This window comes from Lepidochelys kempii, chromosome 2 (genome assembly GCF_965140285.1).
Source record: "Lepidochelys kempii isolate rLepKem1 chromosome 2, rLepKem1.hap1, whole genome shotgun sequence".
Taxonomy (NCBI): Eukaryota; Metazoa; Chordata; order Testudines; family Cheloniidae; genus Lepidochelys; species Lepidochelys kempii.
This window is the reverse complement of record NC_136381.1, coordinates 267,180,942-267,196,751: the sequence shown is the minus strand read 5'-3', so window position 1 is coordinate 267,196,751 and position 15,810 is coordinate 267,180,942. Positions and strand designations below refer to the sequence as shown.

The following is a 15,810-nucleotide window of genomic DNA, read 5'->3' as shown; positions in this document are numbered from 1 at the left end:
ATTAACGGTGCCTGCCCCCTCCATTGCAAGGGAGTGTTAATCATTTCAGACCCAAATTTACCTCTGTCCCTCCCAGATCTGCTGCAGGATTTTTTCCCCCACTGTTTAGAACTGACAATGATTTAATAGATAGAGCTGGCAACCAACACAAGGGTAATCTTTCTACACTGTATGAACAGAACGGATCCTGTGACCTTTCTAGCTTCGCTCCTTTGCTGGGGTGGGGTGGTGACAGCTTTCGTTTTGAGTCTGCAAAATCGCAAGGGCCTCCTGCTGTGACTGTGCAACAGGCTCCGCAACCCTCCTGCCTACACAACCCTCCCGGCAACAGGCTCAGGTATCCGTCTATGTGATGGTAGCTAATTAGGAGGGAGGCCACAAGGACGTCTAGCATCTTCTTTAAGGGTGGCTGCTAGATCTGCTCTACCTTCCTCTACTGTTATCATGTTCCTCTCCCTCTCCCCTTAGTACTCTCAGTTTGCCTACCCTTGCAATGCTACAGTTGCACAGCTGCACTGCTGGAGAGCTTCAATGTAGACATTCCCTTCCGTGACGGGAGGAATTCTCCCATAGGCGCAGGTAATTCACCTCCCCAAGAGGCAGTAGCTAGGTTGACAGAAGAATTCTTCCATCAACTTAGTGCTGTCTAGGAGGGGGTTAGGTTGGCTTAATTACATCACTGACACAACCCTGACAAACGTAACTGATTTGACCTAATTTTATAGAGTAGACCAGGTCTCAGCGTAATCTCTCCTTCCACATCAATCCCTGAGCTCTGATTGTCTGTCTTGCTCTCAGCTTCGTCCAGTTTGTCTTTCAGGTTTTGAGATTCCTAGAAATAAACCCATTACTGCAGACACCCCAGAGCTGTTTAGAGAGGGACCGTTCCTGTCCAGACGTGGGGCATGGTGCCACTATGTATGCAGCACCAAGCTGTCAGCCTTTTTCACTGCCACATTGCACCGAAAACTCATATCTAGCCCTGCTGCCTTCAGGTTCCATCTTCAGCACCTCACAGAATCAGGCCTCACTGTTCTCCGTTATCACCCCCATCTCTCTTTCAGCATTACTACTTCCCAGGACCCAGGGATGGATGAAGAAGGGTCAGGGCTGTGGGACTAGTTCTGATTTCTTTTGATCTATTTGGGTCACCACTGGGAGCTGTTCTGTCTAGCACTACTGCAGGGCTGGCAGAGCAAGAGGAGGATAGTGCATTTCACTGTACATCAGCGTTACTTTCCAGCCCTGGCATTGTGACTTAAAGGAGATGCAGCATTGAAAGATCAGCCTCTGTCTGGAGGAGTCCACTCCCTGTAGTGCAATGAGAGGGAACCGTTGTGAGCATGACATTTTTCTGTCATTGCTGGGTTGCCCTTTGGGCGTGTATGACTCTAAGGGAAATATTTGCCTCTCATTAGTATAATAACCTTTACTATCTGAGACATCCCCTGCCAGGGGGAGGACAGAGCATCCTGATCTAATTGGTATTTCCCATCTCTAACTATTATGATCCTAACACGCTGTCTGACTGTTTGTGCACCAGGGGGCAAAGTGATACTCACCTGAATCTAAAGATGGGCCTAGAGCAAATCCCTCATTCAAACCCTCCCAAACTGGAAAACACTCCAGGTAGACAGGGTGAGCGATGCTCTTTTAACACTGTGCTTGATGGTTGTGGTTAAGCCTTGGAACCAGCCAAGAGGATTTTAAGCATGACAGGTCTTGTCTATGCTATTTTACATCATTGTTAGTTAACACATCTTCTAACATGATGCATCTTCCAAGTGTGAACAAGCCCTGACAGAAGTGAGGCTGGAGCGTAGGTGGCTCTGGCCTGTCCTGATGATAAAGCTCTTTCCTTTACTTCTGCCTTTCCCCTGAAATGCCTGGACTCTGGCATATTGCTCAGATTCTTTCTTTCTTCCTTTCTTTCTTCCTTTCTTTCTTATATGCATGAGCCAGAACCCCATTGTGCTAGGCACTCCACAGACAGAACAAAAAGGTGTTCCCTGCCCCAAAGAGCTGATAATCTAAGCATGAGACAAGAGACAACAGATGGAGACAGGAGAATACAAAGAAACAGTGAGACAATATTGATCAGTACGGTAGGGCAGTGTTTTCAGCACACCTGTAGCCTAACCATTGTCAAGTTTTTTGTAGGCATCATGGCAAAGGAGAGTTTTAAGGCAGAATTTGTAGGAGGATAATGAGGTAGCTTTGCGGATATTTACAGAGAGGCCATCACAAGTGTGAGGGGCAGCATGAGAGAAAGCACAAAGGTGCTTATTTGAAAATTTGATGGAGGCTGACTTGGCCGATCAGAGGCGGGAGTTGACATTTGGTAGTGAATGAGTGCTGGTGGATAGGTGCTGAAGGGCCTTGAAAGTGAAGCTAAGTAGCTTATGTTTGATGCAATAAAGAAGAGGGAGCTAGTGGAGGGATGCAAAAAGAGGGGTAGAAAGAACGAGGAGGACTTGTGGCACCTTAGAGACAAACAAATTTATTTGAGCATAAGCTTTTTGTGGGCTAAAGCCCACTTCATCAGATACATGCAGTGGAAAATACAGTAGGAAGATATAGATATAGATATATATACAGAGAACATGAAAAAATGGGGGTTGCCTTATCAACTCTTAACGAGACCAGTGGATTAAAGTGGGCTATTATCAGCAGGAGAAAAAAAATCTTTTGTAGTGATAATCAGGATGGCCCATTTCAAACAGTTGACAAGAAGGTATGAGTAACAGTAGGGGGAAAATTAGCATGGGGAAATAGTTTTTAGTTAGTGTAATGACTCATCCACTCCCAGTCTTTATTCAAGCCTAATTTAATGGTGTCCAGTTTGCAGATTAATTCCAGTTCTGCTGTTTCTAATTGGAGTCTGTTTTTGAAGTTTTTTTGTTGAATATTTGCAACTTTTAGGTCTGTAATTGAGTGTCCAGGGAGGTTGAAGTGTTCTCCGACTGGTTTTTGAATGTTATAATTCTTGACGTCTGATTTGTGTCCATTTATTCTTTTGTGTAGGACTGTCCGGTTTGGCCAATGTACATGGCAGAGGGGCACTGCTGGCACATGATGGCATATATCACATTGGTAGATGTGCAGGTGAACGAGCCTCTGATAGTGTGGCTGATGTGATTAGGTCCTATGATGGTGTCCCGTTGCCCACTCTGTCCCTATTAGATATGTGGACAGAGTGGGCAATGGGCTTTGTTGCAAGGATAGGTTCCTGGGTTAGTGTTTTGGTTGTGTGGTGTGTGGTTGCTGGTGAGTATTTGCTTCAGGTTTGGGGGCTGTCTGTAAGCAAGGACTGGCTAGTCTCCCAAGATCTGTGAGAGTGATGGGTTGTCCTTCAGGATAGATTGTAAATCTTTGATGATGCGCTGGAGAGGTTTAATTGATGGAGTCAAAGGGTGGTTTAAGATGGGAGCAGCTACAGTATGTTTGTATTGTGAGCAGAAAGCTCCAGAAAAGACTGAGAGATTAAGGGGAGAATAAAGGAGGGGATGAGAGTGGGCACAAGGGAGACCAGGATATGTGATGATGGGGTCACTCACTGCGGGAAGTGGACGTGTTAGAGGAGGAGAGCAGATGAGAAACTTCTGTGACAGGGAACAAGGAGGAGACAGTTTCTTTCTGTGTATGTTGAGTCCCTTTTATCTACAATGGTCCTCAGAGTCTCTCCCATCCTAAGAAACCCCCACTCTGATGACTCTTCCTTTCTGTCTCCTGCTCTTTTTAGCACACTTTCTCACTCCACAGGAATTTTTCAATCTACCCTGGAAGATGGCATGGTGCCCCCTGGTGGCACATTGGCAGGCATCTCAGCTTCCAACCTCAAAAACTAATTTTAAAGGTGACCAGAAGAAGGAGGCAGGAACATTGGATTTGTGGTATTTTTTTCTACTTTATGATGAAAGTCCAAAAGGTTTTCTCCTTTTTTTATCAAAAGTGTCAAGTTTTTGCCTTTCCTGATTTTGCTGGAGGATTTATTGGAAGTCTCAGAAATGAAGTTTATGAGGTTTGTCAGCCCTTCATTGGAGGGAGATGGGATGCTGAATCATAAACACACAGGTAAAATATATCTTTGTTAATCTCATATTTGAATTAAATAGGAGTTATACAAACAAAAAGCAAAGAGTCTGAAAATGACTGAATACAAACCAATGTTCTTCTCAGTTAATCAGCTGTATTTATGTTGTATCTCCGATGTCACAGTACTACTAGGTCTTCATAGAATCTTCCAGGAAAAACAGGGTAGACAGGACCAAAATTTCAAATGTAAAAAACCAGAAAGGAAAACCCCTTTAAAAATAACTTCAGGCCTTCTTTAGCCATCATAAAGAAGTGGAAAAGGCTGCACACTCCATTTTTTCCCCTTTGAATGTCACTTTTAAAGAACGACTCTTAAGTTACCATTACTAGCAGGGTGTTAGATAACACAGACAATGCTCCATCAACAAAGGACTCTCCTGGCCGAGGAGTCCTGAAGTCCACTCAGCCTCCTGCTGGGTTCTAGGGCATTTTCATGTTTCTCTCAGACACTTCAGCAGGGGCTTTCCTTTTCTGTTCCCTGACGCAGCAAAATAGGTGGACTCACTGTGAGCTATTGAGGAGAGAACTGGGGGTCTGCAGGTGCTTGAGAGACTCGGTTTCATCAGCCATGGTATTCCCAACCCTCGTTAAGACAGAGCAGTCAGGATTGTAAGGGATGTTCCCAATCCTTCCTGAGCCTGCTGGGTGGCTGAGCAGGAGTGTCTGTGTTTAGGTTAGCATGGGTCTTGTGACCTCTGATGGAGGGAACAGTGCCATTAACCACGGAGGATGGAAAGAAAGGGAGGTGACAGTGACTGTGAGGGTCCCAGTGGGTACTATCAAAACGACTAACAGTGGGCCCAAGTGATATCTGTGAGAGTGGCTCTTATCAATAGCGACACCATTGGTATCTGTAACCAGGTCAGGTACTTTTGCTCATTTGCCATAGGCAAATTAGAGACAAACAGGGCAATAGGGCAAATGTCCACCCCACCCAACTGACATTCAGACAACAAACAGAAGAAAACAGCTGTTCTGCTTCCCTAGGAAATTGTTTGCTTTGCCTATAGAAAAGAGCTGGCTCTGTTGACACCAAAGGGACATTGCCAGAGGTTATGCCATGGTCAGAGGAAAGAACAGTGTGAGTAATAGAGACACTGACAGAAGCAGGCAGAAGCAGGCTCACTGACAATGGCATTGCACTATTTTCTCTCTAAGTAGTGCAGCTTCCTCTTCCCCATCTGCTGTCACACAGAGACCCACGTGGTTGGAAATTCTGTTGTGTCTTGTTCCCACATTGCTTCAGTGAACTTCAGCACCTGGCAAGCAGGCTCCCTTCCATTATTCCCTCCAGCTGCTTCTTTCTCACGTCACAGTGCTGCTCAAGTATTAAATTTATTTAATTTATCCCCACAACATGAGCTGAGTTAAAGTGTTAATTTGCCTGTTTCTTTTCTTATCCTCAGCACTTGCTATCCTACCTGCTCTGAACTGGTCCCTTGTTAAAATTTCTTAGCCTCACAACACCCATAACCTCCTATGGCTTTAATGTGGCTTTACATAGCAGCCTGGAGGACTGATCAGCAACGACAGAGTAGTAACACTACTGTGCTAATAAGCGATGGTCACATAAACACCACCTTATACTGGAAACCTACTGACTGCTATACTTACCTTCATGCCTCCAGCTTCCATCCAGGACACACCACATGATCCCTTGTCTACAGCCAAGCTCTACGATACAACCACATTTGCTCCAACCCCTCAGACAGAGATAAACACCTACAAGATCTCTATCAAGCACTCTTAAAACTACAGTACCCACCTGCTGAAGTGAAAAAACAGATTGACAGAGCCAGAAAAGTACCCAGAAATCACCTACTACAGAACAGGCCCAACAAAGAAAATAACAGAACGCCACTAGCTGTCACCTTCAGCCCCGAACTAAAACCACTCCAGTGCATCATCAAAGATTTACAACCTATCCTGAAAAATGATCCCTCACTCTCACAGATCTTGGGAGACAGACCAGTCCTCGCTTACAGACAGCCCCCCCAACCTGAAGCAAATACTCACCAGCAACCACACACCACATAACAAAAACAATAACCCAGGAACCTATCTTTGCAACAAAACCCAGTGCCAACTCTGTCCACATATTTATTCAAGTGACACCATCATAGGACCTAATCACATTAGCCACGCCATCCGGGGCTCATTCACCTGCACATCTACCAATGTGATATATGCCATCATGTGCCAGCAATGCCCCTCTGCCATGTACATTGGCCAAACCGGACAGTCTCTATGTCAAAGAATAAATGGACACAAATCTGACATCAGGAATCATAACATTCAAAAACCGGTAGGAGAACAGTTCAACCTCTCTGGCCAGTCAGTAAAAGATTTAAGCATGGCAATTTTGCAACAGAAAAGCTTCAAAAACAGACTCCAGTGAGAAACTGCTGAGCTTGAATTAATTTGCAAACTAGATACCATTAACTTGGGTTTGAATAGAGACTGGGAGTGACTGGGTCATTACACATATTGAATCTATTTCCTTAAGTTAAGTATCCTCACACCTTCTTGTCAACTATCTAAATGGGCCATCTTGATTATCACTACAAAAGTTTTTTTTTCCTGCTGATAATAGCTCTTCTTAACTAATTAGCCTCTCACAATTTGTACAGTAACTTCCAAATTATCTGTATGTATATATATATATCTTACTATATGTTCCATTCTATGCAGCCGATGAAGTGGGCTGTAGCCCATGAAAGCTTATGCTCTAATAAATTTGTTAGTCTCTAAGGTGCCACAAGTACTCCTGTTCTTTTTGAGTTATCTAGTACGAGAAAACCCCTGTATTTGGGATGTGAAGGGGTCTGCTCTGTTTGCAATGACATATTTTTGATTTGTTAATATCCTAGGAGACTGGAATATGTCAGTCAGGCATCTCAATTCCCTGAGCTGGGAAATCCAGGGAGGTAATCTAGGTAATCTACATATGTCTGCTTAGCCCTCCTACATGTACAAGACTTGAAGGAAACCCACGTTTTTAGTTCAGATTCCCTGCCACACTCTTGGGAATTATACTGAAAGCCATGAGATCAAACTGCTTAGTACTGTCATGCATTGCATTTATTCATTGCTTTGTTTTCAAGATAGCAACTTGATTATATGCCGCATCATGACCCTATGGATTCCGTATGTCTCCACTTTTGATACTTATAAGGTTTGATGGGTTGTAAGTATAACAAATAAGATGGAAGTGGAAGGAGGGCTTGGGGCAACCATTTTAATAGTTGTATTTTCATTGGTTTAGCACAGTGACAAACCCCAAAATGTGAGGAGGGAATCTATTAAGAAAGGCAATAGGTACAATAGGTCCAATGCATTATTAAGGATCTACAACCTATCCTGAAGGATGACCCAACACTCTCACAAATCTTGGGACACAGGCCAGTCCTTGCCTACAGACAGCCCCCCAACCTGAAGCAAATACTCACCAGCAACCACATACCACACAACAGAACCACTAACCCAGGAACCTATCCTTGCAACAAAGCCCGTTGCCAACTGTGCCCACATATCTATTCAGGGGACACCATCACAGGGCCTAATAACATCAGCCACACTATCAGAGGCTCGTTCACCTGCACATCCACCAATGTGATATATGCCATCATGTGCCAGCAATGCCCCTCTGCCATGGACAAACTGGACAGTCTCTACGCAAAAGAATAAATGGACACAAATCAGATGTCAAGAATTATAACATTCATAAACCAGTCGGAGAACACTTCAATCTCTCCGGTCATGCAATTACAGACATGAAAGTTGCGATATTACAACAGAAAAACTTCAAAACCAGACTCCAGTGAGAGACTGTTGAATTGGAATTCATTTGCAAATTGGATACAATTAACTTAGGCTTGAATAGAGACTGGGAGTGGCTAAGTCATTATGCAAGGTAACCTATTTCCCCTTGTTTTTTCTTATTCCCCCCCGCTCCCCCCCCCCGGTTCCTCAGACCTTCTTGTTAAACCCTGGATTTGTGCTGGAAATGGCCCACCTTGATTATCATACATATTGTAAGGAGAGGGATAACTTTAGATAAGCTATTACCAACAGGAGAGTGGGTTTGTGTGTGTGGAAAATAAGGGGGGGGAGAAGAAAACCTGGATTTGTGCTGGAAATGGCCCACCTTGATTATCATACACATTGTAAGGAGAGGTTTCAGAGCAACAGCCGTGTTAGTCTGTATTCGCAAAAAGAAAAGGAGTACTTGTGGCACCTTAGAGACTAACCAATTTATTTGAGCATAAGCTTGTAAGGAGAGTGATCACTTTAGATAAGCTATTACCAGCAGGAGAGTGGGGTGGGGAGAGAGAAACCTTTTGTAGTGGTAAATACCCATTTTTTCATGGTTTGTATGTATAAGAACATCTTCTGTATTTTCCACAGTATGCATCCGATGAAGTGAGCTGTAGCTCACGAAAGCTTATGCTCAAATAAATTGGTTAGTCTCTAAGATGCCACAAATACTCCTTTTCTTTTTGAGAATACAGACTAACACAGCTGTTACTCTGAAACCAGGTACAATAGTGCTCTCCAGAGCGGGGTGGCACCTGGGACTCTGTAGGGACAAGGATGCCTCATGATAGCTGGGATTAGTCCTGAAGAAGGGTCCTGGCAGGAGGAAGAAGGGAGCGGAGATGGGAGCCAGAAATGGAAACATTTACTAGCACACCCAGACTTTGCAAAGCTCAATTTGGAGTGACCTGTGTTGGGCCCTCTTCAGCTCTGTGCTGAGTTATGAACACCCCATGTTGTTATTCTTATTGCCATGCAGCTAGAGACCTCACCCAGTTACTGGGGGCTGTGACAGGAATTGTTGCCCCACACAGGGGGGTAGTTGCTGGGGGTCATGAGGGGGAATTGTCACCCCACATGAGGCAGTTGCTGGGGGTTGTGAGGGGAATTGTCACCCCACACGGGGGGGTCGCTGGGGGCCGTGAGGGGAATTGTCACCCCACACGGGGGGTCGCTGGGGGTCGTGAGGGGAATTGTCACCCCACACGGGGGGGGTCCCTGGGGGTCGTGAGGGGAATTGTCACCCACATGGGGGGGTTGCTGGGGGCCGTGAGAATTATCACCCCACACGCGGGGCTCTCGTGGGGGGCCGTGAGGGGAATCGTCACCCACATGTGGGGTGATCGCTGCGGGCCGTGAGGGGAATTGTCACCCCACACGGGGGGGGTCCCTGGGGGTCGTGAGGGGAATTGTCACCCACATGGGGGGGTTGCTGGGGGCCGTGAGGGGAATTGTCACCCACATGGGGGGGTTGCTGGGGGCCGTGAGGGGAATTGTCACCCCACACGGGGGGTCGCTGGGGGCCGTGAGGGGAATCGTCACCCCACGTGAGGCGGTCACAGAGTCTGGGGCAGCACAGCTCGGAGTTCGAGGGGGCGGGGCGCGAGAGAGGCGCATGCGTATTACATTCCACAGGGTCAGGGCCACGAGCCGCCGCGCGGCTTCCGAACGGCTCTCGCGGTCCCTCGGCGGGCACCGTACGGGCTGTGGCGAAGGGAGAGGCAGAGCAGAACGCCTGGGGCAGGATGTTCGTTGAGCTGAACGAGCTGCTGAACGCCTCCCCGGAGAGGCCCGAGCAGGTGAGGAGGGGCTCGGTCCTGGCTGCCGCCCGCCACCGTCCTGATAGGATGTGGGGGACCCGATCGGGACTACGACTCCCAGGATGCACCGCTCGGTCACGGACGAGCAGCGCCTGCTGGGAGCTGTAGTCCCATCCCTGCCCCTCGGCTCAGGAAGGAGCGTTGCATGCCGGGAGCTGTAGTCTGTGTGGGGCCTGCTCGGGGAGCGTTGGGTGCTGGGAACTGTAGTCCCCGCGAGACCTGCTCTGCCCACGCGGCCCAAAGGGGGGCGTTGAGCCTGCGGGGCGCTAGCTGCCTCGAGGGGTCCCTGTGCGGGCTTGGTGGTGGCTCTGCCTCCTTCCCCAGGGCCCCTGGCCAGACAGACGGACGACCCCCAGCTCCGCCTCCCCTTGGGGCTGCAGGTCCCAGGGGTTCCCAGACTTTCCCCCCTGAGGCCCACCCGTGCAGCTGCAATAGGCTCTGTGGCCCACTAGGAGCGTGCAATGGGGCGTGCTGGGACCAGGGCTGGCGAGAGGCTGAAGGGGCCAGGCAGGTGCCACAGGCAGCCCCCGCCGACACCCTCTGCCTCAGCAGCCCCCCGAGTGCCTCCTGGCAGCCCTGCCCCCGTCGCCCACCCAGCACCCTAGCACGCCTCACAGGCACCCGCTGCCCAGGAACGAGGTAAGGGCTCGGGGCAGCCAGAGCTAGGCAGAGGCAGAGGCAGGTGCTGGGGCCAGACCTGCCCGTTATCTTGACGGTCCAACTCATGGCTTTGTCCAGGCAGAAACAGAGCGGCACTGCGGAGCCCCGGTCCCTGGGGGGGCCACTGGACCGATGCTACAGGGGGCCTGCCAGCCACGGTTTGTGGGGAATGGCCACGAATCCTCCAGCTGCCCTGGGAGCTGCCGCCTGTCAGGTTTGGCCCCTTTTCCTCACCCACCACTCGGCGGCTCCACTTTTCCCTCCGCTGCCCACTGCGGGTGCTGGGCTCCACCAGCCCTGGGTGGGGGCCGTCACTGGCTGCTACTCTGCCAATGTACACAGTTGGGGTGAGGGTTGGAGGGACCCCATGCCTCTCCCAACTCTGCCCATGGCAGTCCACCTGGGACTGTGTTGTGGCCCACAGTTTGGGAACCCCCGCCCCAGATGACTCTGACACCCCCTTTGGGCTGCTGGATGCCCCCCTTAGTTGTGCTGCCTCATCCCTGGGGCTGTGGGATCCCTGGCTGGCTGGATGACCCCCCTGCTTTGCTTCCCCTGGAGCTGCATCCCCCATGTGTTTCCCTGTGACTGCAGGTCCGGTCTAATCTTGCATCTTGGAAAGGCAATAAGCGGGGCCCAGTGTCCTTTCCTGTTTCTCCAGAGTTCCCCCAGCCTGTGGCATGAGGTTCTCTGAGAGGGGCTGTGACCCGTGTCCAAACCATGTTCTGAAGTGTCCCTAGCCTCTGTTTGCCAGAAGGCAGGAATGGGTAACAGGAGATGGATCACTTGCCTGTTACCTGTTCTGTTCATTCCCTCTGAAGGATTTGGCATTGACCACTGTTGGAAGAACTTAAGAACATAAGAATTGCCCTACTGGGTCAGACCAAGGGTCCATCTAGCCCAGTATCCTGTCTTCTGACAGTGGCCAGTGCCAGGTGCCCCAGAGGGAATGAACAGAACAGGTAATCATCAAGTGATCCATCCCCTGTCGCTCATTCACAGCTTCTGGCAAACAGAGTCTAGGAACACCATTCCTGCCTGTCCTGGCTATTAGCCATTGATGGACCTATCCTCCATGAATTTATCTAGTTCTTTTTTGAACCCTTTTATGGTCTTGGCCTTCACAACATCCTTTGGCAAGAAGTTCCACAGGTTGACTGTGTGTTGTGTGAAGAAATACTTAACATAAGAAAATAAGAATTGTCATACTGGGTCAGACCAAAGGTCCATCCAGCCCAGTATCCTGTCTACCGACAGTGGCCAATGCCAAGTGCCCCAGAGGGTAATGATCAAGTGATCAATTACTTCCTTTTATTTGTTTTAAACTTGCTGACTGACAGGATACTAGGCTGGATGGACCGTTGTTCTGACCCAACATGGCCGTTCTTATGTTCAAATTGTTTGAATATATGATGGAGCTGCCTGCGATAGTGGGCACTTGACTTATTGCCCCAGGAGGCCTCTTCCAGTCCTATGTTCTTATCATGTTCTGTGCAATTCTCTTAGCCCCTGTGTCACTCCAGTTTGGAGAATTGAACATCCAGCATCCCTGTCCTTATGGTTATGAGTTGAGATATCTTCCCCTCCACTTCTCTGGATTCCCCCTTCTGCCATGCAGGGAAGACCAGGCATTACGGTTCTGATATTTCTTTGGCTACTTCCCCTCCAGCCTCCCTAATCCCTACATCGCCGTCTTCCCATCAGTACAGAATGCTGCAAGATCATCTTCTTTGCTAGTTCTGAGACATCACTACTCCCAGTAAATCATGTCAGTGGCTCCCTTTCTTTCACCAGACCCTGAGCTTGTCAGAAAATTTGCACTGGTGTAACTATTTTGATGTAGTTATATTGGTCCAAACCCCTAATGTAGACATACTACATCCTTGCAGCTTCATTCAGTAACTTACTACATTAATGTAATCATACTTGTGCACATTTGCTTACTATACACAAGCCCTAAGTTTAATTTTTTTGTCTTTACTTGCAAGGCCCTTAACAACTTGCCCCTCTCTTCTTGTGTCTCACTGTATCTCCATCTCAATTTCATTTGCTCATTTATCAGCTTCTTATGCAAACCTCTCCATGCCTTCTGCCACTATTCTCCTCCAAATCCCTCAAGACCCACTTCTGCTGGGACCCTTCTAAAAAACCAACCAATTAATGATGGCCAGGTTGGGGTAGCAATGTAGATAGCTGATTTTTGCTTTATTTAGTTATAATAATACTCACAAAAATGTGTATCTGTATAATGTCTGTTCCCCTTCTCCCAATGCTTTGCATGTCATTTGCCTTTGTATGTCCTGTCACTCTTGCAAAGACATATGCGTATGTATATCTTTATTCAAGTGAGTAGTCCCGTTATGTTACCCATATGTGTAAGTCTTTAGGATCAGGCCCGCACGTTGTAAGCTCTTTGAGGTAGTGGGGGACTGTAGTATCTTCCTATGTGTTTGCATAGTGTCTAGCACAATGGGGCCTTGATCTAGATTGGAACCTCCAGGTGCTCCTGTAACACAAATAATAAATAAGGTTTTTTTTAAAAAGTGGGGAGTGGAGCAATCCTTTTTTGACAAAAAACCTTTCGGGTTTCCATAATACACCCTAATGAACCCTCTCCTTACTTTCATTCAGGTCACTTTAACTCCCCACCCTTCCCCCACCCCTTTAATCCCCAGTGAGACTTTGGTTTGTCTTGATTTAGGCCCCCATCCTGCAATCAGATTCTTGTGCGCAAACCCTTTGTACATGCGGGCTCCTGTTGACTTCATTTTGTCCTACTAGGTAGCTGCCTATAGTTAAGGTTGCCTGACACTTACCATTATAAGACTCTGTTTTCAGTTGTTTATAACTTTGCTAAACTTCTACCATTCAGGCTGAAATTGTCCATGCCAGGTGTCCGCCTGAGGCTGAATTGTTGTGGTTTATTTGGCAATAAAAGCAAAGATTTTTGAATTATAAGTACTCTTTATTTGTTTCCACGCAAGGTATGATACCTCATAGCACCTGCAAATCAACAGGCACTTTTATTAGTTCCTTACATTGAATCCTAGGCCTTAACAATCACAACTGCTTCCTAGCATACCAAATGTAATTAACCATTGTAGTCCCAAGCATAGCAAGAAATATTACTGGTTTTCATCTTCGAAGAGTTGCCTCAAGGCATCCTGATTCTTATAGCTCCACGTTGTGCCCCTCTAATAGCCCTGGTGTCTGGCTGCTCAAAATCAGCAGCCAGGCGTTCTGCCTTGGCAGTCCACCCCTGAGTAAACTATTCGCCCTTCCCTTCACAAATATTATGCAACATACAACACGTGGCTATAACCATGGGAATATTTTCCTCATTCAGGTCTAACCTACCATATAGGCATTGCTAGTGTGCCTTTAATCGGCCAAACGCACATTCAAGGGTCATTCTGCACCTACTTAGCCTGTTGTTGAACTGCTCCTTACTGCTATCTAGGTTTCCCGTGTACGGCTTCACGAGCCATGGCATTAAGGGGTACGCTGGGTCTCCCAGGATCACTATGAGCATTTCAACTTTCCCTATGGTGATCTTCTGGTCTGGAAAGAAAGTCCCTGCTTGTAACTTTCTATACAGGCCAGTATTCCTAAAGATCTGTGCGTCATGCACCTTTCCAGACCACCCCACGTTAATGTCAGTGAAATGCCCACAGTGATCCACAAGTGCTTGCAAAACCATGGAGAAGTACCCCTTCCGATTGATGTACTTGGTCACAAGGTGGTCCGGTGGCCAGAATTGGAATATGCGTACCATCTATCGCAGTTAGGGAATGCCATCCACAATTTCACACATGTTGCCAAGAGTCATGGTCTTTCGCAGCAAGATGCAATTAATGGCCTTGCACACATGCATTAACACAGTCCCAATGGTCGACTTCCGCACTCCCAACTGGTTCACAACTGAACAGTAGCAGTCTGGAGTTGCCAGCTTCCACGCTGTGATCGCCACATGCTTCTCCACCGAGAGGGCAGTGTTAGGGGGCTTATTCCTTCACCCACTTACTTCCCTGGTCCTTCTCGCATGAACAGAGAGCAACAATACCCGAAGTCCAAAGGTGCAAACAATTCGATGTTTATTGGGGTGAACTTCCAGCAAGCATGATTCCAGTTTCCTTCCTTAGTATCCTCCTTCCCAGCTCTGACACCACAAAGCCTTACATCTGTGTCCCTGTTCCCATTCCTGCCCTTAGCCAAACATGATTCCAACTTCCTTACTCCCATTCCCTGTTCCCATTTCCCCCTTTAGCAAAACATGATTCCAATTTTCTTACCCCCATTCCCTGTTCCCATCTCCCACACCCACATGCCCATCCCCACCCACACCCCCACCCAGTCACTTCCTCATTGACTACAGATTATATAGTAAAACTTGAGTTCTGCTTAGCTATACCTTAACCAATCATTCTCCTGAAATTTAACTAACCAATCCTAACATATTGTAACATGATTATGTAACCAATTATATCCCACCACCTCAATTAGTTTACACCCAGCAAAATTAATTATACAGCAGACAGGAACAATCACAGAACCAGACAGAGATTATACAGACAAACAACAGCAAAGTGGGAACTATAATGACAAAACAATACAGAAGTGAGGATTTCACATCCCAGCTATTGATAAGTGAGTTCTTGCCAGACAGGATGCTATCAAACTAAGTTTCCTTTTACATTTTCTAGGCACTTCCCTTTCTCTGGAGGTGATAGGAATACAATCCTGTCCTGATAGTGCCTAACAGCCCAATAGCACCTTATTTCAATGTGACTAGTTTGGAATGTGAGGATGTGACCGTTCGCTTCCCAGCTTATGGCTGCCTCTGCTGCTTAGCCAAAGGCCTGAGCCTAAGCACAGGGCCACAAACTGTCACAGTAAGAGAAGGCCCTTACACTGGCAGACAGTGGATTTGATTCTTTCTTTTATACCTCTATCACTAGCCAAGTGATAAGAATACACCTAAATTCTTAGAGTATAGGCCTTTACAGACAGGCCTGAATATCTATATCCTAACAGGCAGCTCTTATTCTGGTGTTCTTGCACCGCAGGGCTGGAGCAAGCTTAGCAAACAGTTCCAGCAAGGTGGCTTTCCACATCCGAGCGTTCTGCAGCCACTGCTTGTCGCCCCAGACTTGCATAATGATGGGATCCCACCACTTTGTGCTAGTTTCCCGAGTCCAAAAGCGACATTCCACTGTGTTCAGCTCCTCCATGAATGCCAAAAGCAATCTAATGTTGCTGCTTTCCATGTCAGGACACCATGTTAAGCAACTGTGACTGCCGTTGCCTTTGTAGCTTCAAGATCAACTCCACTGCCACTCATGATGTGCTAGTGAGAGTTATCAGAACAGTGGAGAGCAGTGCGGGATCCATTCCTGCAGATAGATGTGTCAGGGAAAGT

The 15,810-nt window shown here is 47.5% G+C and overlaps 1 protein-coding gene across 5 annotated transcripts in view; it reads left to right on the top strand.

Annotated features, from left to right (window-relative positions):
- The first annotated feature begins 9,518 nt into the window (after positions 1-9,518).
- The window catches only part of ELP6 (elongator acetyltransferase complex subunit 6), a 39,025-nt gene continuing 32,733 nt past the window's right edge, over positions 9,519-15,810 (top strand). For 2 of the 5 annotated variants that reach the window (XM_073334920.1, XM_073334918.1), the window contains exons 1-2: positions 9,519-9,710; positions 10,470-10,605. Coding sequence is in view for 3 of the 5 variants with exons in the window: in XM_073334918.1 (XP_073191019.1) it covers positions 10,561-10,605 (45 nt within the window). In the remaining 2 variants the exon portion in view is untranslated. Of the gene's footprint in view, positions 9,711-9,865; positions 10,371-10,469; positions 10,606-15,810 lie in introns of those variants that run through there. The other 3 variants (XM_073334919.1, XM_073334916.1, XM_073334915.1) reach the window with 2 other exon arrangements.